Here is a 26,064-nt window from a genome sequence, read left to right on the forward strand (position 1 = left end):
TGTGCAGTGTGGCACTGCCTCTTTCTTAACATGAAAAAGCAGAAAAATGACAGCCATGTAATCGAATTTGGGCAAAATATTAAACCAGCTGTTAAAAAAAAAAAAAAAAAAGACGGGTAAATTTGTTTAAAGACAAAATGTGTGATGATGAAAGTTTGAGACTGCCATAATGTCTTCGATCAGATTCCTTTTCTTGTGTAACTTCACTTCCTTATGATACCAATAATAACATTTCTGGCTTTGGGAAATAACACCTCCTACCATTCATGCGACCGCCTCCCGGATAAAATCACAGAGTCCCTTTAAAAATAAAGAACAAACTCAAATAACTCCAATACGCTGCTTCTATTGTTACTCCTCCATGCCCAGGGAGCCGACACTCTTGTCATGGCTCATTTTGAGGAGGTCCTGGACGAAGTCCGCTCGGCTCTGACCTGGGCTTCACCTGCTGAGATCCGAGCTCTGCTGGAGGGTCTGGTGGAGGAGCAGATAATCTCAGAACCGTACAGCAAGAGCTTGGGTCTGCATCGATTCATTGACGGGCTTGCGCCGGAGCTGCTTTGCGGGGAATCAGGGTTTATACCGGGATCTGATGAGACCGATGGGGAATTTGCTTCTCGAGCATCTAGCACCCACCAGCATCTCAGCCATGGACCGCTCATTAAGGTAGGGAAAGGTGGGTCACAGTCTCCCTCCGTTGACTACCACCTGGCAGGATCAGAGTTTGTCCCATCAGTGGATGATCATTACAGCACAAGACTGGAGCCAGAGACTTGCTCACTATATGAGGATCAAGTTATTTCCAGAGATAAACTCATTCAGGAATTGAGGGAGGGGACAGCAATGGACGAACACTACCCCACACAAAGGCTCTACTCTGTCCCCACAGTGTTTGATGGCAGACTTTCATTAAATGATGAAATAACTGAACTGCTGACAAGTGCACCTTCAATGCAGAAGCTGGTAAGTGATAGTGAAAGGGTAAATCAGGGGAATTTGGAGATTGAGGGGGAGTGGTTAGAGCAGATTGAAGAGGCTGCTAGGCGGATAGCTATACCTCTGTGGCAGCACTGGGACAAAGGAAGGAGGATGTTACAGCCTTTAGTTTATTATAACACAACTGGATGTACAACTAGTGATAACACAGTGACATACAGCGAAGCACAATGTGCTATTTTAGATCTGGAAGAGGAAATGGAGCTTGCAGCCGCTTGCAGGACACTCGATGCGTGCACTGGCAACTTTAACGAAAGCTTCACGCTGGATGCTGAGGACACACCTGAGGAGTTCTATTACCCTTTATATGATGAGTTGGCGACACCTGGAATCTGCATGGATCGCTTTAAAACTTTCGAAGAAGGAGGAAATGCATCACCTGTGGAAGCCTGTGAAGCCACAGACTCAAACAACAACGTCACAGACAATATGGGGGGCCTCCTGGATGCGTGGTGGCCAGGCGAAACTGCAGACGACCTGTGTTGTCTGCCTGAGGACACACAGTGTGGCGCAGGTTCGGCACTTGCACAATTTACCTTTCAACATTTGAGTCCCTCGTTTGCACCACAAGATGCTTCAGTTACAGCGGAAGATGACATGATGGCAGGGGTCACCGAAAATGTTTATGGAACAGCAATCTGGGACATAGATGGAATAACAGGCATAAAGGACACTATGGAGTCACACTGTGGTAAGTTTCATTTAAGCTTCTGTTCAGATGCTTCTAACTTTCACTGGTTTTCCTTCTTTTTCCTTCTATAATTTATCATTTATATGAAATGCCCAGGATTACAGGAACAAAAGCTGCTTTCATTCAGGCATCAGCACAGGGCAGGGACAAATATTTATCCTCTGGTGTTTTCAGTTTGGTCTATTTGGAAACAGAAAGCCTGCTCCAGGCTTTATTCCTGCCAGGACATGAGTTGGTGGTTAAGGTGTGGTTCACTTTCAGTTTCATTTTCACATTCTGATTTTGGATCCAGTTAAAAATAGGATGTGGCGAGCTTCCAAACACATATATCTTTTTTATTTCCAAGGTCCCCCGAGCTGGTTACTCACTCTCTGACAACAGCTGCAAATTTATGACTTCTAGGTGTAAATATGCCATTGTCAAGAAAGCATAGTGCTGTGAAAAGTTGTTGCCCCCCTTTTGATTTCTTTTTGCATATTTAAGCCACTTAAATGTTTCAGATTGTGAAACAAATGTGATAATTAAGATGACCAAAATGCTGTTTTTAAATGATGATCATTTCCTAAGAAATAGAAGTTATCCAAACGTATTGAGGCCCGTGTGAAAAAGTATCCCCATAATCCCCAAGGTTTAGTTTCAATTTCACTGGTTACTGCCAGGCCTGTTGAATCAAGACTCTACTTATATAGAACCTGTCCAATAAACCGAAGGAGGCTAAAGCATCTCAAAAAGCAACACATCATGTCACAATCTGAAGAAATGGTTTGTCAGCCTGGAGAGACAAAGACATTTCTAAGGCTTTGGGACTCCACTGAACCACAGTGAGAGACATTGTCCGCAAATGGAGAAAACGTGGAACAGTAGTGAACCTTCACAGAAACAGACAACCTACCAAATGCTCTTACTCCAAGAGGGCACCAACGACTCATCCGGGAGATCCGGAGGTCCAGAGCAACATCTAAAGAACTGCCACAAAAGCCTTATCTTCTCGAAGAGTGGTGGAATGGACTTGGAGAAAGAATTCGACCACGGCCGATACGTTTTTACCCTTAATCGTTTAAATCATCATTTAAAAATTCATTTGAGTTATCTTTGAGTTATCATTTGAGTTATCTTACTGCTGCAGCTTTAAAATGAATAAAAAGATCAAGTTTTTGTCTACCACACCACACAAATCTGCAATGAAAAGAAAAGGATGTACCTGAGTGTCTTCTTGGCATTTTTTGGCATTTACAATTCTTTATGATAAGAAAGGGGGGACAAAGAGCAAAGGGAGTGGCATGCTCCACATTGGATCCTTGCCTACTGGAATAGCCTTTTGGCATACCTGCTTAACCCACCGAATTACACAGAGGCCCAACTTTAATTCCTCCACCCCCTCGTTTTGTCTTTACCCACATATTTCTTAACCTCAAATGTGTTGTGTGTGTTTATATTACTCATCCTGTGTGAAACAGAAATCTCTCCGAAAGCATCAAACACAAAAAATCAAGTTGGTTAACTTAGTGTAATGATAAGTCTCAAGGAAATAAATGTAGGCCAGTGCGACATTAATTACAGACACATTACTTTCTGTAAAACGAACGCATTGTTTTTTAAAATGCCTTCCCTCTATTATGTAACTGTGTGGATCAAGCTTGATATGAATGGTATGAGCGTGATGTAAACGTGTCTGGCAACAAGGCACAATCTATTTGGTTTATCTGCCTGGCTTCGGCGAGGTGGAGGTGGAGCAGGTACTTTCCACTCCACTGTTGAAAACTACCCATGTTTCCTTGTCAATTCCAAAGGCCTGGCAGTGAACGCTGATGCTGTTTTTCGGTTGTCTTAAGGTGGTCACAGAGCAGAAACTGAACAACACCTCACTGTGATCCCCAAAAGGCAAACTATGAACATACAGTATTTAGCATACTGTTAGCAATGGATAGAAAACAATGTCATAGTTGTAGAATGTAGAAAAGGGATGACTATTAATGATGATAATATTAATAAGAAAATTAAACAGTAAGAGATTAAAGCAAAATGTGATCCATTTTGGAGCTACTGATGCCTGTTGTCCCGTCCAAAATCAAGCTTTAGATTTGAGGTGAAGTGCAGTTATATCTTAAAATCTAAAGACTTCCAATGCAGGAATGAGGGAGAATATAGTTCACCTAACTAAAACAACAAGCTTTAACCTCCTAAGACCCAAACTCTTTCATTGCATGCATTTTTAATTTCTCTTTGCTATTTGGGCTGATTGGGACCTGATGAATGTAAAAACAAATAATTACGTAATTTAAAAAAAAACTTACTTGATTTTTGTTTCTGAGAAAAATGACATCCACATATGAGGACATTGGCTTTAAATTTCGATAGAACAGTGGCAGTATAATGTCCTCGTAATTAGATATCAGGCCCTTGTAAAACAAAATGTAGTATTTTGGTCTAGACAACCTAAAATGTGATGTCCACATATGTGGATGCCAGGTCCTAGGAGGTTAATTAAAAGTCCATCAAAACATGTCATGCAGGCTACATGAAGCTAAGTAGCCTGCAAAATAGTTGAGCCCCCTTTTGACGCTCATGTTGCCAGGGGAAAAACAAAAACAAAGGGATATTTGAGGATGTTGTGGCGACTGTAACGCACGGTGACCTGTTTGCTTTACATCACCGTTGTTCCTCATCATAAACCGGTCCCTCGTGGCGCGCCTCTTGAACGTTTTCTTTGCTTCTTCCGTTGTTGTTAAAACAGACCTAAAACAGATGCAGGGTGCACTCTGCACACAGAACCGCCCTTTAACGGTTTGGTGCGTTTGGTACGGCATGTTAGGCAAAGTGAAAGCAAAAGCATTGTGAGCCACAGCAGGTTGCGCACTCTCAGTGTATAGGTCATCTGAGGATATATGCAGCGGCTGATGGAACTTATATGAGACACACAGACTATACATCACATCAGGGCGTTTACAGGACCTGAGCATCACCCAGAGAGACCCGACAGGTAGGAATATCAGCCATGGTGAGCTCCGGTGGGTCTGGGTTTGCGCATTCATGAAAGCGCGCAGGAAAAGAATAATAAGATTTGTCGGGGATTTTCCACACTTTTTTTTCTTTAATTTACAGGGGCCACTTTAGTCATTTTTAAGAAAATTTAGGTTAAAGTTTTAATTGAGCGGCTGCTTCAGCACCTGCATTGATTTTCTGCGTTTGGCTTTGAAAGTTTCAGCCATGACAAGAAGAATCAACTCCATTATGCTTTTGTGTGACCAGATGGAGTCGCACCCACCATCATAGACCCCCACACGTGAAGAGTGCACAAAAATAACAGATCAGACATTGTCGTAAGTGAAAATAAGTCCAGTTGGGGATTTGCGGGGAATTCCGGGCAACTGAAGTACATTAGCTGTTGAAAATCACTTTCAATGTAACTTTTAAAATATTTTGGTAATAGTTGGCAGCCATTTAGTGTGGGACTGCGCAGGGACAAAGAATTTCACGCACTCCGACTCAGGACTAAACAAAAAATTTCTTTCTTTTCTTTTCTTTTCTTTTCAATATTTATTTTTCACTGTTAGTTTTTAAGGTCTTGCTCTTCTAGTTGTGCAGACAGCATGGTGCTTTGTGTGCTTCAGGTTCCCGAGTTCCTCATTAGAGACATATTTTGTGTGCGATCAGTAACTCAACTGGTTGCACTGTTATTTGTTTGTTTGTTTGTTCAGGGAGGTAATGGGCACATATATACTGCTTTATTTTTAGTGGTTCTCAGAAAAACAATGACAGATTTTAAACAAGGATGTGAGTCGAAAGTCCATAGTCGACTGTAGTCCTCTGTGTCTGGTCTAATAAACAAGGTGTGTGTGTGTGTGTTGTGAACTACCTGGTTACCTGCTCAAATGGCACCACACATGGGCACTGGTTATAGACTGCTAGACAACCACACTGCTCAAGGGCAACTTTATGTGCATGATCTCCTTTAAAACAACTGGAGTGGGGGTTTTTTGCATGAAATCCTTTTTGTCTTTTTTAACTGCCTTCCTGCAATTTGGGTGATTTGTAGAATTAGTCAGTGTAGTGTTTTATTGTACAAGTAATGATTCATCAGGGCAAAAAGTTGCTTTTTGGTTTTTCTGGTGTTGTTGGGTTTTTTCTACTGTCCACATCGTGGTTATCCTAAAGGTGTCTTTAGGCTGTAAAAGATCGCAGTAGTCATCTCTGCAAACAGGTTTACCTGAGCTTCCTGCACAAGTAAAATTCCAGCACAGGCGTTTTTTTTACCCCCCCCCCCAGAGTCAAAGTGCATATTTGTAAACACAGTTTGAACAGTTAACCATACAGTGATAAAGTCAAGGTGTTAATGGTTTTCCAGACTGTGGCCGGATACTGTAGTGTATCGTGTACTGACAGGAAATTGATTTACTTCTCCTGCTTTCCTACTTTCTTCTCTTTCAGTAAATCCTCTGTTGTTTTCTCACATTACTATTATTACAACAGGCATTGTGTTTTTAGGGTGTCTCTGTCCAACCCATTATTATTGTGATGGCATTATGTTAGGAATAGCTTGCGGGAATTGCAGCTTTGACAAAAGCATCCCCCTGTACTCGATCTTTAACTACCAACATTTATTCAGCTTATCCTCAACTCCACTCTAACCTACAAATATAATAATAACCAATCAGGATATTTTATTTCTTTCCTATGCGTGTCACCAGATGTCAAGATGCTGGAAGTGGATCCCAATCCCATCGCAGTCCCTTTGGACTTGGCGGATCTGTTGATAGGTTTGCATTGTCACTACTTTGTTTTTCTGCATTGATAATAAAAAGGTGAATTATGTGTTGAGGCAGTGAAAACGCAAACAAACACTTCTAAATAGAAGAAACAGATGGTTATTATCACTCCTTTCTTTCTATTTTTCTATCTGTGAGCAGACATTTTTAACACCAACTATTGAATGAAATGAAGTTTAATCTTAAACAGTTTATATACACTTGTGCTCTACACGATTGTGCTGCATGCAACTTTAATAATTATAAAAACAAGAATTAGGTGCACAAGTTTGAAATTATCTTTGTTTTCCTCAAATCCACACGGGGTCAAAAGTTCACATACAGGCTCAAATACATGCATACTCCACCACTATTAAATAGCTAAATGTCTTTTAGGAAGGTGCACCTCAACCATTAAAACGCTACCAAAAGCTTTTGGCAGTTCTTGCTAATTCTTGCTAGATTTCTGACAGTAATTCTTGGAAGAATTGGTGAATTTTATTTAGTAGCCCAAACACTTTCAGTAGGGTTGAGGTCGGGGGCTTTGGGAGGATCATTGCAGAGACTTAAAGTTAGCCTGCTTTATCATTCCAGAACTGGGTTTCATGTGTTTGGGATCATTGTCTTTCTGTTCAGTTGAAGTGAAGTTGATGAATCCATCCACTTTGGAAAATATACTAGTACCACTGGTAGCTTAACAGTTGAGATAGGGGTGGTCCAACACCCCAAAATATGATTGAATATTTCACTGAAGCAGCTGTTACTGTCAGGAAGGCAGCACAGGACAGTAAAAGCTTAAACAAACAGACTGAAAAACAGCATGTAACACAGGACTAATAATAAATAATAAACAATAAATGAATATTGACTGTCTAATATATCCAATCGATTCCACGAGTAATTAGTAATTAACATATTTAAAAGAGGCAGTGTTGTATAATGAATTCATCAACTTTACATATTTTATATTTTGAAACTGAAATTCTGTTATCTGATGATGGTATTGTTATTTTTTCAGATAATTTGGATGATGATATAAATGAAAAATTGCTGGGTAAGTGGCAGCCAAACATCTATATGTGTTTACTCATGTGTAGTGTACTATATGTAAAAACACACATAGTAGTTTTCTATTACGTATCTCACATGTATGTGAAGTTTATTATCTAATTATAATTACCTCTGTGCACTTTTTCAGATGTTGATTCCCTCTTTGACTACTTAGAACTCAACGACAGCCGTAAGAACCTCCTTTTGTTACTTTGTACCTGTTGTCACATAGTGCTTAACAGAGCCCACATAACATAATAAGGCTAAACATGTTCTTCATTTGATGTCCTAAAAAAAAGAAAAAACGAACACTTCACCGTTAATTTTGTATCTAAATCCTAGTGTAGATACAGACAGGGGAGGAGAGCTAGAAACATGAGGAAAAAGAGAAGAAAACAAAGAACATGGCAGTGAATCTCTGATGTCAGTCACAGACAATCACTTGGACTCATAAAATAACTGCGTAAAATTAGTTGATATTCAAAGGTTATGATTATTATGATCTTAAGCTATGACTAAGTTTCACACAAATGTCAAATATGATTCTTAATAAGTCATGACTTAATTCATTTAATACAAAAGTTCAAAGTATCAGTGTCATTACTAATCATTATTTGGTCAGATACAGAGAACATGAATCTTTCCTGTAAATTTATTAATTTCATGGTGAGTCTCATGAAGGAAATCTGTCACAAAGACTCGTTCAGCTAAAACTGCTACATTTCCACAATGGATAGTGAAAACAATGGCTCTTTTCTGGCATTTAATTATTTTACTATTACTTTGGTGTAACGTGAATGTAGCAAAAGTTGTAAAATTGAGCAAAATACAATTAAAAGTCCAAAATTTATGACACACTTCACATTTTCAAAGTCATGCATGATGGGCCGGATCAGAGTCTTTGCCAGGCCAATTCTGCCCACCTGGGCCTTATATTGGACAGCCATAATCTAAACTATAAGCAACAGTAAGGCATAACATTAAAACTGCCACCATTAAATTAGGTAATTCCAGTGTATGTAATGTGTAGGAATCTTACACATTACATAGGTCTGAGTGGTGGAGGCCTACAACCACAACGTGGTAATCTAGTTGTAGAAATGCACCAGTGTTGTTTTGGCCTTCCCGAATAATGAGGAAGGAAGACAAAACACAACAAACGCAGTAGTAAAGAAATGTTTGTGTTTTTTCAGTGTCACAGTCGGAGGTTCACTTCCTCATCTGAACGTTCAGGATGAGGGGCTCATTGAAATTTAGAGTTTCTTAAGTGACGTCAACAAGTAATTCAGTCATTTCAGTCTGTAGTTATAAATTAACCTTTAAGAAAAAAAACATCTAAATGATGACCCAATCACAAAGCAGAGTTAGGCTACTGCTCGAATCTGAAGGCCGGCACTTTGTTGCCATGACCCATTTGGCTTTATTATCCATCATAATGCTTAATATTGCATAAGACAAATCTAGCAATAAGATAAGCGTCTCTTTTGTTGATTATTTTTTCTGTAAGAGTAACTGACCATCAAAGTTACTGTTTTATCTTTTAAATATGAACCTAAAGATTTTTAGCAGAATCTCTTCAAAGGTCTTTGAAGGGGACCACATTACTTTTGCAGCAACAAAACATGTGCACAGGCTGTCATAAATCGTTATAATTGTAATTATGATTATTTATAATTGTCACCTAAACCCTTTCATGTATTAATTTAGTGTTATCCAATATAAGGAGCACAATTAATTATATTTATATAGATTTTTGTATGCAAGTTTTATGCAAGTATTACCTGTAATAGCTTTTACTTATCAGTAAGTAAAAGTAAAATTTCTTAAGTAAACTTTAAATAAGTAAATATTAAAATTTTACATTAGTTGCAACAGTGTTTTCATGCAACTAAAAAAGCTATTTTCATTAACATCGATCATTGTGCAGAGAAGCAGTGGTTACTGGATATGTGAGGTGGTTTGCCAGCATTTCTTAATGGTGCTAACCACCTAGCAGGCTAGACAAACAGAGGCGGATCTAGAAACATTTTCTTAGGGTGGCATGGAAATCAGAAAAATCAAAGCCATTTCTTTACACATTTGCAGGTCTTGCATCAGGTAACATTATGCAACATACTCATATTCAGTGTTACTTGTAGCTAGGCTCAAAGTGTTAATGCTAGCTTTTTTGAATAAACTAGGGTGACACTAAAGGTTTTTTTTAAGGTGGCACATGCCACCTCATGCCACCATAGTAGATTTGCCCCTGTACATAAACAATGGTGACTAGATTGCACAGTCTTCCTAAAATAAATATCTACTACAATATACATTTAAACACCTTTGTCGTTATCTTAGTACACAAACACAAAAATCTCCACCCAGCATATTGTAAATGCACGGCCCATAAAATGTAAACCTCTCACAACATCATCAAATGTGATTAAGCCCACAGACAATGGACCGGACTCTGGTCCAGTCTTTACATTTTGTTTAGTATCCACAAAAGAAATGAAAGCAGCCCATGTACATCCTGGTTGCCCCCAAAACTGGGAGGCTGTGTCAATGTAAATAAAAACAGAATGCCATAATTTAAAAGTCAATCAAATCCTACTGTTTATCTAACTGTCACATGATGCCTTGAAGAGCTACTGATTTTTAATTCAGTAATGAAATGCCATGACAATGACAACACGTTCAAGTAGGGGCATCTGCTAAATGCTACATCGACTTTTTTAGTTACTCATCCATGGACCTTTGATGACCTCCCCACAGCAGCTGAGGTACCCATCGCCAACAGCATTGAGCAGATACAGGAACCCAAAGCAAAAGGCCAATCACGAAGGAGAAAAAGACCGAGAGGTAATGATTGGCTCGTAACTACACAAAGAACAGCATCTACCCTACCAGCATCTTTTTGTTATATAAAACTTAATTTTATGATTCTAACTTGTCATTTTCACTTTATTGTTTAAAGTCCTGCTTGCATGTTTTTCCCTCTCCAGATTCTCAGCCACAGCCATGCTCGGATGAAAGGCCCAAAGCAAAACAGCCAAAACCATCAGGTGACTAACCCAGAGTCTTCCTCTGATTGTTTAACAAACGATGGAGTTTCCAACCCACATTACATTTGGGACCCAGTGGAATAGACACATTCTTAAGCCTACTATAACTAAACTTATAATGACAATTTATCATTTTTATGGTAGTCATAATACTGTGGTGTTTATAGCACTTGACACTGCACTTTCTTACTTTTCTAATTACGTTGGTATGTTTAAGACTAGTGGAAAAAGTTCAAACACTCAGAGCTTAAAATTCAGCCACTGGTTTCCATTCATATCACTATATTAAGAGATGCTTTGGGTTTTTTGGTTTTTTGCTAATCAAATCTGGAATAATACTATTAATAGAAGATCACATGAAAATGAACTACCATCTGGTACAAAAAGAAAAGGATATGTTTACAAATAAAAGGATGTTCTGAGCATGTTTTGTTGCTGTCATGTTGTAATGTTGGTTCTTCAACTCCTGCAGGTCAACCAAAAACCAAAGAGTCACAGGCTGAGCCAGCTGTTGAGCCAGGTGAGTCATGAAAACTGAAACCGTTTTTGAGGCAACATCTGGAGCTTTAAACTTGAAGCGCTGTAAGTGATGTTGATCTGAAAAAGTGAAACTCTGCAGGATAGCAGTTGAAAGAGGATTACCAGGGTTGCAAGATAGGTTATTAAAGTCAAATATTGCAATTCATATCATATCATATCATATTACAAATATCCCTCGAATAGCTCCATGGTAAAATGCTAGCATGAAAAAGAACCACTTTCAGCACGTGCATGTGAGAGTGACTTTTTACAAAAAAGGTAATTCAGATGAAATTTCAGTGGTTAGACTTTTGGATCACAGGGTGATTGTTCTCCACCGATGTGCATGAACCAGTTAGTTTTTAAAAAAAAAACAAAAACAGGAACTTGAAGTTGAAGTTGTAAGTCATGAGTTTACGCCGATGAATTAGAAGAAGAACTCGCACCTTACCCACCTCGCTTCACATGAGTTTGGTGCTTTTTATAGTTCCGATTTACCACGCAATGTGATAAAAAAAAAAAAAAACCCGAGCATGTATTTTCATTTACATCAGCAGCTGCTGGTCACTGAAGAGATTTAATGGCTCAGCTTAGAAGGAAATACTACACCACAAATAGAAATAGGAGACTCAAATTTAAGTATACATGTCTGTATTTGCAGAGTAATGCACTTTACTTTGGTCCATTTGTCTTTGGCTTAATCTCCCTTTTCATTTGCACTTGCATGATCACCCAACATGATGATAAGAGAAATGACAGAGCAGAGTGAAACCTTTCAAGGTTAGAAGGTTAAAGAAAGTGATGGTTTAGAGCAAATACCGAATCTATCCTCTCCTTACTGAGTTAATCATTTTTGGAGATATTGAATGTAAGATTTATTATTTCATTCTTGGATGGAAATTGTGTGACAGTACATCTGGGATGAAGTGGTGAAGTAATGCAGAGTAGTGTAAGAAATAACTTTCAATAGGAGGTAAATAGTGCAATGCCTTTTCACAAAGTAATCACGTTTCAAAGTAAATACGTAATGCGATTGTCTTTGAGTAACAAGTTCAACAGTGCTCTGCAATGAGGATGTTTGTGACCGTAAATCTTTCGCTGTTTTTTGAAAAACAAACCATTGTTGTCATTTTTCCAACTCCCTTTCTGATAACTCTCAAGGCTGACTAAACCAGTTCCCAGAAACTGATGCCAGCTCTGGTTGTTTTGCAGGCAGTCATCCCGCATCAGGGCCAAGTCCAGCAAAGACTTTACCGATGTCCACCGCCACTCCACCAAGAATTTTTCGCGTTTACCCTTCCCAAACAAGCTCTGCGATTCCCATTCAGTTTATCACTATCTCAGATTCCGCAGGAAATCCAGTCCAGCTTTCTCCTCCTCCTCCGCTCATTAGGTTTCCACTCCCCCGCAGCGCCACTACACCTACATATATATTAGGTGAGTTAAATACCGGCATGCTAAGAGTTAACAGTGTTTCCTGTGTACTGCTATGTCATAGCCCAGCAGAAAGTGACATTTGTGACTCTTCTGGTGTTACGTTTTTATTGACACTGCAGACTAGGGGTGTTGAGCATTATGCAAAGAAAATGAGTTGATGTACAGTTTTAATTACCTTGGCAATCTGACCATAAAGCTTCTTCTGAAAAACTGTAGCTTAGCTACAGCCTTGATTAGCAATCACACCTGTAACACAATCATGTCTATTTACAATGCAAAAAAAGTTCTTTTCAATCAGAATTATTGATTTGCCATTGTTGTTTCTGTCCACTGGTGGTTGTGTTATTCATGTCAGTGACATCTTTAATTATTTAATGTGTACTGATTATTGTGTACACCCTGTACAAGTAGTCCATTGTCTAACTGTTGTTTCTAATATAGTTCCTACTGTGTCACCACCCTCTAAATGCCAATTACCACCACTCTCCCCAGGTAAGTAAAAAAAGGTTAAATCTTTTATCTGGGATGGTTGCGTGTGAGTGTTCATGTGTGCATGCTATTCTCTGCTTCTTGTCTTCTCTGGTGGTGTTGTGCTATTTGTTGTTCCTCATTATGGTTTTGCTTCTGCCTTTTAAGAGACAACATGGAAACTGCTCTCTGTAACATCTGCTTTGTTTGTGTGCCGATGCAGTCATTTCACTCTTTTTTTTTTTTTTTTTGTAGTCGATGGCACAGTCGCTCCGGTCCAAATGAGTTCGTCCCCACTGGGTTCTCTGTCAGAAACAGCTAGCAAAGCCATGTCTCCCCCTTGTACCTCACCTGTATCCCCAGGCAATGGTGAGCATCTGTATCTGTCTCAAATCTTCCTCCTTGTGGTTATGAGTTTCTGGCATGTGACAAACTTCATGCTTTGTTCCACTTCAGAAATGTCTCCATGTAAGGAATCACCTCTTCCTCAGTCTCCCAAGGTCCTTGATATTCCACGTAAGTTGCCGCATGGCTTTTAAGGATCTCTTCTTACTTTGTCTACAGTGATCTCATGAATATACAATGGTTTGTGGAGGACCAGCTTGGTACTCAGTCCTGTTTCTTTTTTAGAGAATGTCAAGGACTACATTCAAGAAGCCAAAGCTCACATGAGTCAAACCTACCAGGATATGGAGGCGGGCCTCAGCCTGTCTTCTCATTATGTAGATGTTCAAGTGAGCCAAAGAGAGGTAGTTCGCTCTGGGAAAAATACAAACAAATGCCTGGACAAGGAGCTAGTCATCAAGGGAGACACAGATCGGCAAAAAACCATGCTGGCACTCAGTCAGGTAGGAGCGTCACTTTTACTGAACAGATTATATCACAAAAGAATTTTAAAAAAACCTTGTTAAACTCATTGCCTGCTTATCGTTTTCCACTCAGATCTTTGATGGTTCAAATGGAGAAAAATCCAGACGTTACATTTTGCTGCTTGGCAATGCCGGCATGGGAAAAACCACTCTGATCAAGAAGCTGTGTATTGATTGGTCCAGAAACTGCATCCCTCAGTTTGACTTTGTATTCCTATTGGATGGCAAAAAGCTCAGTGTGACAGAGCCGGTCTACAGTCTTCAGACACTCCTGCTCAACCTCTCCTCCTCCGCCCCATCCTGTGTGGACCCAGAAGCAGTGTATGCTCAAATCCTGGCAGCCCCTAAACGTGTGCTCATCATTTTTGATGGTTTTGATGAATTGCGCAACTATGAAACTCTACTTCAAGCTCAGGAAAAAGACCTAACAGCTTCACTGCAAAAAGACAGCAAGGCAAAGACTTTCACAGTAAGGCAGTTGTATTCTGCCATTCTTCAAAGGGTCCTGCTTCCAGGCTGCACTCTTCTACTCTCCACCCGGCCACGGGGAACTGCCAGCCAGCTGCTCAGGCGTACAGACAGCCTTCTGGAGATGTGTGGGTTTACCCCAGCAAATGTGGAAACATATTTGTCCCAGTACTTCTCTGATCCTGGCCTCAGAGAATCAGCTTTGGAGAGTCTAAAAAGCATGAGCTACCTAAATCTCCTTTGCTGGAACCCCGGACTATGCCGGCTGGTGTGCTTGATTTTAGAGCAGTCTAGAAGTGTGGATGTCCTGCCAAGAACTTTAACTGGGCTCTGTCATCAGGTGCTGTGTTTAAAAATGGATAAAGACGGCAGGAGTACTCCCACACACACCGAAGCTCAAGCACAATCCATAAGAGACACTGAGACACAAATTTCAAATACCTCTCAGGCGAAGAAATGTTCGAAAAATAATCAGGGGAAGTCCAGAACGCAGGCACGCACTTCCTCTCGCACCCAAAGGGCAAAAAAGGCACAAGAACAGGAGGCGCAAGCAGACAAAGTGGATCAGGATCTCAGGAGCAGTGGCGGAGAAGCTGTAACGGAGGACTTTGACTTGTTGTCCCAGCTGAGCTCTTTAGCCTGGGAAGGGGTCAAAGCCAACTCTTCCATCCTTCCCACAGGACGGGACATATCTGGCAAAGTCAAGGCATTTGGTCTGAGAACAGGCCTCTTTCTCTCTCATCAGCTGAGAGCGAGTCCATGCCTCTCAAATAGTACCAAGGAGGAAGGAGAAAATGAGACAGAAGCTGGAGAGACAGAACAGAGGACTGAAAACAGTGAAAGGACCACCAATGATTTAACTGATCACCAAAATGACCAGATCCTCTTATGGGCCAACCCTTTCCTTCAGAGTTACATTGCAGGAGTACATCTGGCTTTGTCAAGGTAGAAATCAACCGTTTACAGATTCATCAAAAGCCAGTAGGGCTAAAATATCATAATATCCACTGTTTATATGCTGTTAGATTAAAAATGAAAGCCTTTCCACTTGCAGTCTATTTTCTCTTTCACTTTCAGACTTTTAGAATCCCCCAATCTCCCATGACACATTTTCTCTTTCTCCTTCTCCAGGACTTTAACAGACCGGTCCTTTCTCCAGACCCTCCCTTTCCAGTCTGGAGGGAAAGGTCGTCGGCGACCTCAAAGGGAGGAACTTGAGCTCACTCAGCGATTTGCAGTTGGCCTCTTGTTCCACAATAGGACAGAACTGCAGCGATTCCACACGCATACAGAGACAGCCTTTAGAGATATGGTGGCTAACAAGCAGGGGTTGGTAACAAAACACCTGGAAGGGCTTTCTTACGCTGACCTTACTCCCTCCCAAATCTTGGAGGCATGCCACTACGTCTACGAGGCGAGTTTTACTCACAGTGATGGTGGCCGAGAAGCTGGCAGGACTCAGCTGGTGACACACCTAGCAGCAAATCTTCCAGAGTTCCTGACGTTTCATGGAGTTCAACTAAGCCCGCCAGATGTGTTCACTGTTCAGAAAGCACTTGAACAGGGGGGAACTGAAGGCAGACGTTTCTGTTTGGACCTGGAGGACTCTGGCATCCAGATCTGTGGACTTCGAGCTCTGGTTGGCCTCAACAACATCAACACATACAGGTAGTGCTTATATACAGCTCTAAACCCTACCCTGCTACAACTATCCCACAAACTGTGGCTGTCCGGTCATAGTTTACTTATCCTGTTTAAGCCTGTCCAGAGAACTAATTTGTAATCTTTTGTATTTCTTTATGTTTTTATGGCTCAATCCTCAGGATTTAAATGGTTAAAGGATAGTATTGGGAACTTTTTTGTGACTTGATAGTCGCTGATCTTTACCAGCACCAATAGCAGTGTTAAACACAGTGTTGTGGGTCCTCCAGGTCATGCATTGCTGACGCCATCACCCTCTGGGAGCTGCTGGAGCAGAGTGACGAAGAAAGTCTCCTCCAGAGGGCAGTGTCCAAGTTCACAATCCATCCTTTGAAAGCTAAACAGGTGTGTCATATAGAGCACCTGGAAAAGCTGGTGAACATACACATTCACAAGAGGCTATCAGACAGGTAATACACCACACACTTATGCACACACATTCAGATTTACACTGCAACATACTGGTTTGTGAAAACGTGTTATATTCACTTGTAGCTCCAGCGAGTCTCACTCCATCCTGTCTGAGGGAGTGCCAGCAGTTAAAGAGCTACACAAGCTGGAGTTTGAGTAAGTAGCTCAGATGTTTGATATCTGAATTTATTATGGTTGTCACTGTAAAGCTGGTGACGATAATGATGACACTGTTCCCTGTAGACTTGGTCCAGATAATGGTCCTCTGGTTCTTCCGAAGCTGTGGGATCTCCTGCCAGGGCTGCATAACCTACAGCACTTGGAGTAAGTATACAGCGCACTTTTTCTATTTGTATTACGCTTAAAGCATCGCTCTGTGTTTATGAGATGTTTCTAGTAACTGACAGCCTGATTCTCTCACCACCTTTAGCTTAGAGAACAGCAAGATCGGGGACAAAGGAGCAGAGAAGCTGGCCAGTGCTTTAGTCTCACTCCCTTCTTTGGAGATACTTAAGTGAGTATTTGTCATTGGTGGTATAAAGACACAATTAGTTGAGCTCCCATGACACCCCCCAAAATCATCACAGCTTTTAACTTAGTTTTGATATGAGTGTTTAGTTGTGTGTGTTTTTTCTGGTTTCCAGTCTATCACAGAACTGCATAGGAGACGAGGGTGTGAAGAAGTTAGCAGCCACACTGAAGGACCTGCCTAATCTGCACTGTTTAAGGTAACATCTGCCTACAGAGGAACCTAAAAGTGGCACTTACTTTTGACCCACATAATTTCACTTCCCTCTTTATCTTGCTATTTTTTCCAGTGTCTACAGCAACATGATTTCTGATGAAGGGGCAGAGAGTTTAGCAGCTGTTCTCCCACACATGGCTTCCCTCACTGACCTTGAGTAAGACTTGACATTTTTATTTGGAACTGATGGCTAAGAATTAGGTTCTTATACATTTCAGTGTAAAAGGTTCTGTTTTAGCAAAGGTCTTCCCGTTTAAAAGACTGACAAATTCCACTTACACAGGCAGGGACTGGGTGTAGATGGGAACTGACCACAAGACAATTCATTTGTTTGACAGTTATTTTTCTACATAGTTTCACTTAGTTAATTTTTTATATACTTGTAAGGTCCTTTTTCGCTTGCTGTTTAGTTATGTTTTCACTCACAGTAACGCACCAGTGACTACTTAAAATTAGGAGGGGGTCTTTAGCTTGTGATGAAAGTGAGTCAGTCTAGCAAGCTTGGATATCAAGGTGCTTCCATAGACTGTACAGATGTATTGCAGTGAGACAAGTTACGAGTTTAGTGCCAAGTAATGTAAAAGTTACACTACAGCACAGCAAACATGACTGAGAGGTGCGGTTCAGTCATTTGAATTAGCTGACATGATGACAGCAGACAGGAGGCCCAGGTTTGTAGGTGATGCTCACCTGTCAGTCAAAGTGGCCACACCCCTAAGAATGTATCACTTTAATATGCTGTGAAAGCTTACTTGCCCCTTCCTGACTTCTTAGTTTTTTGCATATTTATCACACTTAAATAAATATGCAAAAACATATTTTGGTATAAGTCAGAGATAATCTGAGTAAATACAAAATGCAGTTTTTAAATGACAAAGCTGAGTTCAGTTTTACTACCCACGTTCAGGGCTGATTACTGGCAGACTTGTTGAATTACAAAGAACCTGTCTGATGAAGTGAAGCAGGCTAAAAGATCTCAAAAAGCAACATCATCCCACAATATAAAGCAACAATTTAGAAACCAAGTAATATGAAAAAGGTTATAACGTCATTTCTAAGGCTCTTGGACTCCACTGCTTGCTTCTGCTTCTTATCCACAGCTTCAGAAAACTTAGAACAGTGATGAAACTTTCCAAGACCACATGAGTGACTCATCCAAGAGGTCACAAGAACGACATCTAAAGTGCAGGCCTCGCTTCCCTCAGTTAAGGGCAGAGTTCATAATTCATCAAAAAGGAAGACAGTGGGCACAAAAAGCATCCATTGTAGAGCTCTGACTAAAGGCAGATGGATTTGGCTCGCGTTTGCCAAAACACATCTTGATGAGGTTTTGGGAAAATATTCTGCGGACTGACAAGAGAAAAGCTGAACTTTCTGGAAGGTTTGAGTCCCATTACATCTGCGTAAAACTGACAGAGCATTTCATTAAAAGAACATAACATGGTGGTGGTAGTGTGATGGTCTACTTTGCTGCTTCAGCACCTGGAAGACTTGCTGCAATTGATGGAACCATGAATTCGGCTCTCTACCAGATAGACCTGAGGGAGAGTGTCCAACCAGGAGTTCCTGGCCCTAAGTACATGCATCCTTTGGTTTTGCAGTAGGACGATGATCTGAAATACACTAGAAAGTACACCTTCGAATAGCACAAAAAAATAAAAAATAAAGATTTATTAGCAGCCTAGCCAGAAGAGAGAGGGGGCAGCGACAGTCACTGTTCTTTCCTATCACTGGGATTTCTTCTAGCACGGTATCACTCGCGACTTACTCCGGAGGGGCAGAGCTCTCAACTCTGCCCACTGCTTTGCTGTGTCTCACCTGCACTATTGTCTCACCGTGAGCAGCGCTAGGGCGGCGTCCTGCTGCCCTCCTCCGGTGTCCACTCCCTTGTCTCTGTCCTGCCAGGCCCTCTTGTTGGCCCTCTTATTTCCTCTGTGACCTCCCAGGTGTGTCCAATTAGTGATCAGGAGGGGGCTCAAGTCTCTCCGGGACAAGTGAACAAATACATACAATAAAAACATGCAATAAAACCATAAGAATAAAACACTGTACATTATTAAAAGATTGAAACTAATAAAACACAGCAACACATGCAAAATAAAAAACACTCAGTTAAACTTGTCCATTCCACCTCGTGACATATGAATAGTTTTTCCCTAATAAATCAAAATAAATCACTTAAAAACTGCATTTTATATTTATGTGGTATATCTTTGTCTTTGTACGGTGGTCCCAAAGCTGTTTTTATACCAGGTTGCAAAAATGTTTATTTCTGCGATGAAGCATTTTCAAACAGAAGTTCACTGGGAATTCAAGTGAAAAACAAAGAGCACTTCCACATTTTTTGCTACTTCTGCTTTGGTTTTATTTTTAGCGTTCATGTATTCATATTATAGACAAAACATATTGCGATGTCTGGATTTGCGCTATAGGCTTTTTTCTGTTAAAACACATCTAACTTCTGTCTCACTTTTCTTTGACAGCGTAAAGTTTAACAAACTAACAGATGTCGGCGCACAGAGCTTAGGAGCCAGCCTAAGAAACTGTACAAAAGTTAAGACTTTAAGGTGAGGAGCTCTTTCATGTTACTTCATCACACATCTTTATTTTTTCCAATTTTTTATGGTTTTTTTTTTTTCTTACCCTGTTTCATCTCATTTCATCATCCCAGGATGTGGAACCAGTGCATCCCCTTCGGTGTGCTTGAGAGACTCATTCAGCAGGACAGCCGCATCCTATTGCACTAAAATGCAATACCTCTCTACAAGCATATGAACTGTTTTCATCATGCATCTCATGATGTATACTTAAATTGCACAATACATTTTCAAACGTGTGTGCTTGCAAGGAAAGGACACAAACAAATTATTATGTGAAACTTGAGATTGCACTACAACTGACGTACTTGCTGCTTGTTCTCTGCTGCTGGTTCTTCATAACATTCCACTATCTGCATTACAAAGTGTGTGTGTGTGTGTGTGTGTGTGTGTGTGTGTGTGTACTGTTTTTCAGTACTTTCAACTTAAAAAAGCACAATTGCACTTTTATAGTCACCCTTTGTTATTAAAGGTGACTGTTTTTTTTTTTCTTTTTCTTTATAGTTGTCTGTCCAAGTTTTTGCCATTATCTGCCTTTATTCGTGCATTTGTGGTGCTGTGTGTGTGTGTGTGTGTGTGTGTGTGTGTGTGTGTGTGTGTGAGAGAGAGAGAGAGAGAGGGGGAGGATAACGGTGTTTTTCTGGCTATAAATTATACAGTACTGATTGTTGGTTACTTTTATAATAATAAAATGCTTTGACACTCACCCTACTACTATTTTTATAGTGTTTTCTTTCCACTGATGCCCCTGTGTTCACTGAATTCAAAGGGGTTTTTGAAAAAAATCCTTCTTTTCACTTCCTTCACTGCATGTTTCTGTTCTCCATTTCGATGCAAACTGACCTTTAAGAACGTCAGTCTCTGCGTGCGCACTCGACGAAGTGATAAAAAACAAAATTACATTTGTGAGATACTTCATTACTAATCTCACACGTGAAGCATGAATTGTTGGTAATGAAAGAACTGGGTCGAGATTGAATCTCAACAAATAGAAAGGGAAAATACTGGATTCACATTATGAATAGACCTGAAAGTAAGCAAATGTCCATCTACAGTTCCTGGCAGTACCGCTTCTCGGAGTCGAATCAAATAACAGGCCGTCATCTGGCAGTTATCACGCAGAGCGTACTCCCACCACGCTTTGCAAATTCTAACAAATCTGAACACTTAGCATTGTTGGGGATTTCCATCATCGAATTGTGGAGACTTCAAAGAATTCCCACAATTTGAAGCCACTGCTGCTGTTCTCTGTTGCACTCACTCCCTCTTGTGGTTAAAAAGCAATATGACATCACGCTGATGCACATGATTATTAATAAAACCCTCACACCTGCAGAAATACACAAGCTGATGGTTTAAAGAAAGAGGCTACAAGCTGGCATTCGCTCAAAGTTTATTAAATACACAATGGAAAATAAAACTCTACAGTTCATTTGAGCATGTGCATGTCTGCAAAGAAGCCGATGCGGTGGGACGACACAAGCACAGGTTGTATGTTTCCCGCGAGATGATGATGATGATGGTGGCCCTGAACAGGGTAGCATGCCTGGGAAACAGCATGGCCACTGACTTTTGTACAAAATTAGGAAATCTGTTACAGCTTCAGATGCTACTGTTTTCATACCAAAACTAAGAAGCACTGTTGTACTGACATTGGTCAATGAAAAGAAAGCCGCCTGCTAACATTGTTTACAGCATGAGACAGCGAGATTACACACTTCCTTAAATATTATCTCCTATTCACAGCCTTACCTCGTATTGATTCTGTTCCTGTTTGATTAAATTCCACATAAACGTATGGAATACACACAGTATTCATACTATATATTTTATTAGTATCCTGAGTTTTAGTGCCCTGTGGTCTAAATACTGTTTCCAAACACATGTTTTCCCTCCAAAAAAACTTAGCTATGGACATCTTGACAAAAACAACTACCAAAATATCACCAAGGCCTTAACCCACATAAAAAACGATTTGGTATCAGGTATCAATGATCGGCTTTTTGTTAAACTCTGGTGCCAACTCTCTGAAAAACATTCTTAAATTACTTTGTTTTCATCCATGTTCTTGAATCACAGCAAGACTTTTTATTCCCTTTTTCCCTATTAGTTAATTACACAGTGTGGCTGTGGATTATTATCTCCCTATATTGAGTGCTGACGAGGGAAAATACCAGCACCAGCAATCTCGGTGAAAAGCTGCCTAGCAAAATATAGACAATTTATATTTACTTTCTCCCCATCCACAATTGGCCAAGCTCATGGATGAAATGGTTACCTGTGAACCATTTCATTTGTATAACTATGTAACTGATCCATTGCTTGAATCCAGTTTATTATTGCTGTTGAGAATATACACTTCATAAAAAGCAGCTCTAAATTTGTGACAGCACAAGCAGGAGAACACAAGGAATTAAACAGCTGGCTCAAAATCCTCTGAAGACGGTCAGCATAATGCATCTCGTCTCTCAGTAAATTGTTGTTGTTGTTTTTTAAAAAAAAAAAAAAAGAATGAAGCCTTTCTTTAGAGGCTCCTTTTCAGACATTTGACAGGTTTGGCCAGCTGTGATCACAGTGGTCACCACTCCGCCTAATTACTGACAAACAAAGGGGTACAGCACTAAAGAAATACCTCTTTCTCGACACTTTAATACTCTGACTTGTGGTGAATGGCGTAGTGACAATATTAAAAAGTTTACGGCACTTTTATGTCCTACATCTTCCCCGCCTCAGTTCAGAGACAGTGTTATGCTTCGCCAGTGCTTCCATAATCCTTAGCTGTGCTTCTGAGAGTAAGGGTGATGTTAGTGGACCCAAATCTCCGCGAGGATGTTCTTAAGAGAGAATTGGATTCTGTATTAGAGGATAAAACGGTGACTTAAGTTGTTCTGTGAGTGATTAAGTATTCATCATGCTTATTGGACATTGTTTTCCTGCACTTCACCAGTTCTACTGCCATATGTCACATTGTAGGACATCACACCGTGGCTGATGCGGCAAGTTTCAAACACATTTTGCTTTTAGAGTGAACTTCCAGTTCCTGGATAGATCCACATCCCTGGCAACATTAATTTTTCTTCCAAAGGGAACAGCTGTCTCTCTCCGTTCTCCTGCACCATGCTGTGCTTCCATTTTCGTTGTATCCAAAGCGAGGGTAGCAGAGGCCAGCGCTAACCTCTTGTGGTTGCTTGATATTCTGCTGGGAACACGCCTTCCCAAAGTGCTCTTTCCATCAAACAGTCACGGATCATAAGTCTGCAAGAGATGAATCCTCAACCTACCTGTGGACACAAAAAAAACATTTACCATCATAAAAAGGTAGAGCTTGATTTTTAAATTTGACTTTATAACAGATATACTGGCTATTAAAGTGTGCTGAACATATGGTGCTTACTTATTGACTATTACAATCTGGTGTTTGGAGAACTACACAATCTTTGCCTCTGTACACCACCACAGTGGATTTTAACAATCAAACAATCATGTGCAGACTTTCAGCTTTAAGTCAGGGATTGCACAAAAGTATTTAACAGTTTAAAAACTACAGCTGTTTTTATGCAGTCCTCCGTGTTCAGAGCTTCGATAGTAACTGGATTTTAAATTTTAAATGAAAGAACTGCTTGGATAAATATCTTTTGTCTAGAAGTCTTGAACCCATGGAAATCATCACCAAATGAACACTTGAAGAACTACTTTTCAGCCTATGTAAATGGGTGACTATGTATAAGAAGAGGCTGTAATTCCTAAAAAGTTAATGCAAAAGAAAAACTGACAGTCTGTACTTCAGTCACAGTGTCCTGGTGTATGGAATCAAAATTGCAAAACTATGACTGTCTAAATACTTAAACGTTTGACTGCAATTGTGCCATTTGCTTACTTTTTGCCTGATGTGCCTCTCTGAACAAAAAGCTTAAGAAGCATCCACTTTGAGGCATTTTCCCAACAAACTGCTGACCTGGGAGCACCAGCCTGACCTCTTGATCCCAGCAACATCATTATCAAAATCTGATTATTCCGTTTTTTCCTTCCAGGACCGCCTTGTCACTCCAGATATCCCTCAAACACATCCAGCTCCGTGTCCGTGTCATAGGGAACAGAGGCCGGGTCGGACAGCACCCCGAGGTCCACCAGTGCCTGGTCCATATCCTCAGGCAGGAATACTATCCCCACATTCAGGACGATGTACTCCATCAGGAAGGCATAATAGAGGATCAGGACGTTGACAAAGAACAGGCCCAAATAAAACATATATGGGAGATCGTCCAGGAGCGATTCCACCGAATCTAGCTGGGCATAAATTTGGTGTGTCATAGAAAATAAAGAAAGCCACGGATAGGGGTTCTTGTGTATGTGTGTGTGTGGCCTGAAGTTGTTGCTGTCAGCGTTAGAAGTCTGTGTGGGTAGCTGGGATTGGGGCATCCATTTCGGCCCGTCCTGGCCTGCAACGACGATTCAGAGGAAGCCCTCAATGTAGTAGCTTATCTGTACGGTCCAGAAGAAAACGACAGGAAATCATGCGGGCTAAACAACATAAAGTCCATAGCTAATTATAACCAGAGGAACACATTCAAATATCACAGCCAGTTAGCTCGACGCATTCTTGGCATTGACTCCGTGAGTTTGTTGAATTCACGCCATGCCAGCTGGTGGCTAGAGCTAAAAAATAAAATAAAATAAAATAAAAAAGTAGCATAGGAGTCGGTCTAAAAAATGCAAGAAAACTACTGCGGACTTGTTGTTTACACACCCGGACAGAAAGAGACGAACTATTCACAAAACACACGTCGAATTATTTATAGTTTATAATGTCCCGTCTTAACATTTCTGCCAACCGCATCAAAACAGTCCCAACCAGCAACCAACCAAAGCGTCGGCATTTGATTGGCCTTAGAGCTGTCAATCACCAAAACAGTTATGGTCGCGTGCTTTAACCATCATTGATAGCATGGGAAGTCATTGGTTGTAGTTTTTTCTCAGTTCTACTGTAAACCCTCTCGTAGGGAAAAGAACTACAACTCCCTTTGCCCACGCTATTACGTAATGACCCCGCAGTGGCTACCATCACCGCCTATCACCCCCTGTTTGCTAAGCAGCTAGCCGAACGGGAAAGTGGGTGTAATGGATAGATACGAACACTAACACTAGCAAAACAAGGCGCCCGGCAAAATTGCAGTCCCATTAAAACCGCAACCATGTTTGGCCGGTCACGGAGCTGGGTTGGAGGACAGGGGAAAGCGAAAAATATCCACTCCCTGGACCATTTGAAGTGAGTAGTTAGCATGAAATAAGCTAATGTTAGCCTAAGTGGTCGCTGGTTGAAAACGACAGTCGTTTTTTACCAGCGTTATATTTAGCCAAATATTTAGCAGTAGTGAATGTGTGTAAATGCATTTATTCAATCAAATTGTAATAAAGCAAGGATTACTGGATTTTTTTTATTATGTTTTGCGAGGTAAGTAAAATCTGATGTAGTCCTAGCAGACAAAAACCGAATTGACACTATAAATTAAGACGATAAATTAAGTGTTTAAATTAAATTTTAATCTGAATATCATTAATACACGAAGAACTGTATTTACCAATTTTGTAAAGCTTGCATGGAGGCTGAATTAAAAGAGCTCATGCTGGAAAACACTGGCTTTTACCAGAGTACGAAAACATGCATTCGTTTAACCCCAACAGGTGCATGACATTGAGGGGTGATTTCGATCAACCTGAATCAGGACATAAAATCCCGAGCCAGGGCTCTAGTGAGGCTAAATGAGGGAAACCTCTTGTGTGCACAAGTTTCTAGGTTAGTGGTTATTACACTGCACCAGCCCAGTAACAGCGCTACTGCATCTATCAATATTCCTTTGAAACGTTATTAGGTTTATCTAGCAGCTTTCTGCAATGTCACGCGATCAGTGCAATCTTTGTCCTGCTAGGTTTAGATACAGATATGTGAATGTTAATGACTTCAGTCAAATTTAAACAAATGGCTTTTGTCACCTCCTCTTTCACATTTTCACCTTATTTCTGTAACTCTCTCTATCAGGTATATGTACCACGTCTTGACAAAAAACACAACAGTAACAGATCACAACAGGAACCTTCTGGTGGAGACCATCCGCTCGATCACAGAGATCCTCATCTGGGGGGACCAGAATGACAGCTCTGTGTTTGAGTAAGTCCCAGTTCAAGTCTTAGTGTGCGATTCATCACTTTTAAATACAGATATGAAGGTGGTACTCTAATGTGGGAGTTAAAGTGACATCTTACTCTGCTATCAAAGTGATGATTTTAAACATTATCCAGTTTCTATGATGCAAAGTACTGAGGTG

At 40.5% G+C, this 26,064-nt stretch overlaps 3 protein-coding genes across 6 annotated transcripts in view; 2 read left to right on the forward strand and 1 right to left on the reverse strand.

Moving 5' to 3' along the window:
* Positions 1 to 387: 387 nt before the first annotated feature.
* ciita (class II, major histocompatibility complex, transactivator) lies at positions 388 to 20,138 on the forward strand (the record flags this gene model as incomplete). Its single annotated transcript, XM_080905276.1, has 19 exons — positions 388 to 1,687; positions 10,201 to 10,323; positions 10,467 to 10,526; positions 10,999 to 11,046; positions 12,258 to 12,482; positions 12,924 to 12,974; positions 13,206 to 13,319; positions 13,407 to 13,466; positions 13,581 to 13,798; positions 13,893 to 15,232; positions 15,419 to 15,955; positions 16,219 to 16,398; positions 16,484 to 16,555; positions 16,643 to 16,723; positions 16,830 to 16,913; positions 17,044 to 17,127; positions 17,218 to 17,301; positions 19,628 to 19,711; positions 19,816 to 20,138. 19 exons carry the CDS (start codon positions 388 to 390, stop codon positions 19,889 to 19,891), a joined length of 4,821 nt encoding a protein of 1,606 aa, XP_080761402.1. The 3' UTR covers positions 19,892 to 20,138.
* Positions 20,139 to 22,239: 2,101 nt separating this feature from the next.
* On the reverse strand, positions 22,240 to 24,639 carry dexi (Dexi homolog (mouse)). 2 transcript variants are annotated; one of them, XM_080904304.1, is made up of 2 exons: positions 23,697 to 24,639; positions 22,240 to 23,022 (listed from the first exon to the last, which is right to left on the reverse strand). In XM_080904304.1, exon 1 carries the CDS (start codon positions 24,158 to 24,160, stop codon positions 23,783 to 23,785), a length of 378 nt encoding a protein of 125 aa, XP_080760430.1. In that variant the 5' UTR covers positions 24,161 to 24,639; the 3' UTR covers positions 22,240 to 23,022; positions 23,697 to 23,782. The 2 variants fall into 2 exon arrangements, with proteins under 2 accessions (XP_080760430.1, XP_080760429.1); XM_080904303.1 differs by having other exon boundaries at positions 23,619 to 24,638.
* Positions 24,640 to 24,780: 141 nt separating this feature from the next.
* clec16a (C-type lectin domain containing 16A) overlaps positions 24,781 to 26,064 on the forward strand; it is a 54,415-nt gene continuing 53,131 nt past the window's right edge. The window contains exons 1-2 of one of the 3 annotated variants that reach the window (XM_080904300.1): positions 24,781 to 25,007; positions 25,779 to 25,907. In XM_080904300.1, the coding sequence (XP_080760426.1) occupies positions 24,934 to 25,007; positions 25,779 to 25,907 (203 nt within the window). In that variant the 5' untranslated portion in view covers positions 24,781 to 24,933. The remainder of the gene's footprint in view (positions 25,008 to 25,778; positions 25,908 to 26,064) is intronic. The other 2 variants (XM_080904298.1, XM_080904299.1) reach the window with 2 other exon arrangements.

The sequence above is a fragment of the Rhamphochromis sp. 'chilingali' genome, assembly GCF_963969265.1.
Source record: "Rhamphochromis sp. 'chilingali' genome assembly, chromosome: 15".
NCBI classification, from domain to species: Eukaryota; Metazoa; Chordata; class Actinopteri; order Cichliformes; family Cichlidae; genus Rhamphochromis; species Rhamphochromis sp. 'chilingali'.

Bases quoted from the DNA above. Each gene is read 5' to 3' on its own strand.
- dexi (XM_080904304.1), bottom strand. From the start codon at position 24,160: ATGCCCCAATCCCAGCTACCCACACAGACTTCTAACGCTGACAGCAAC.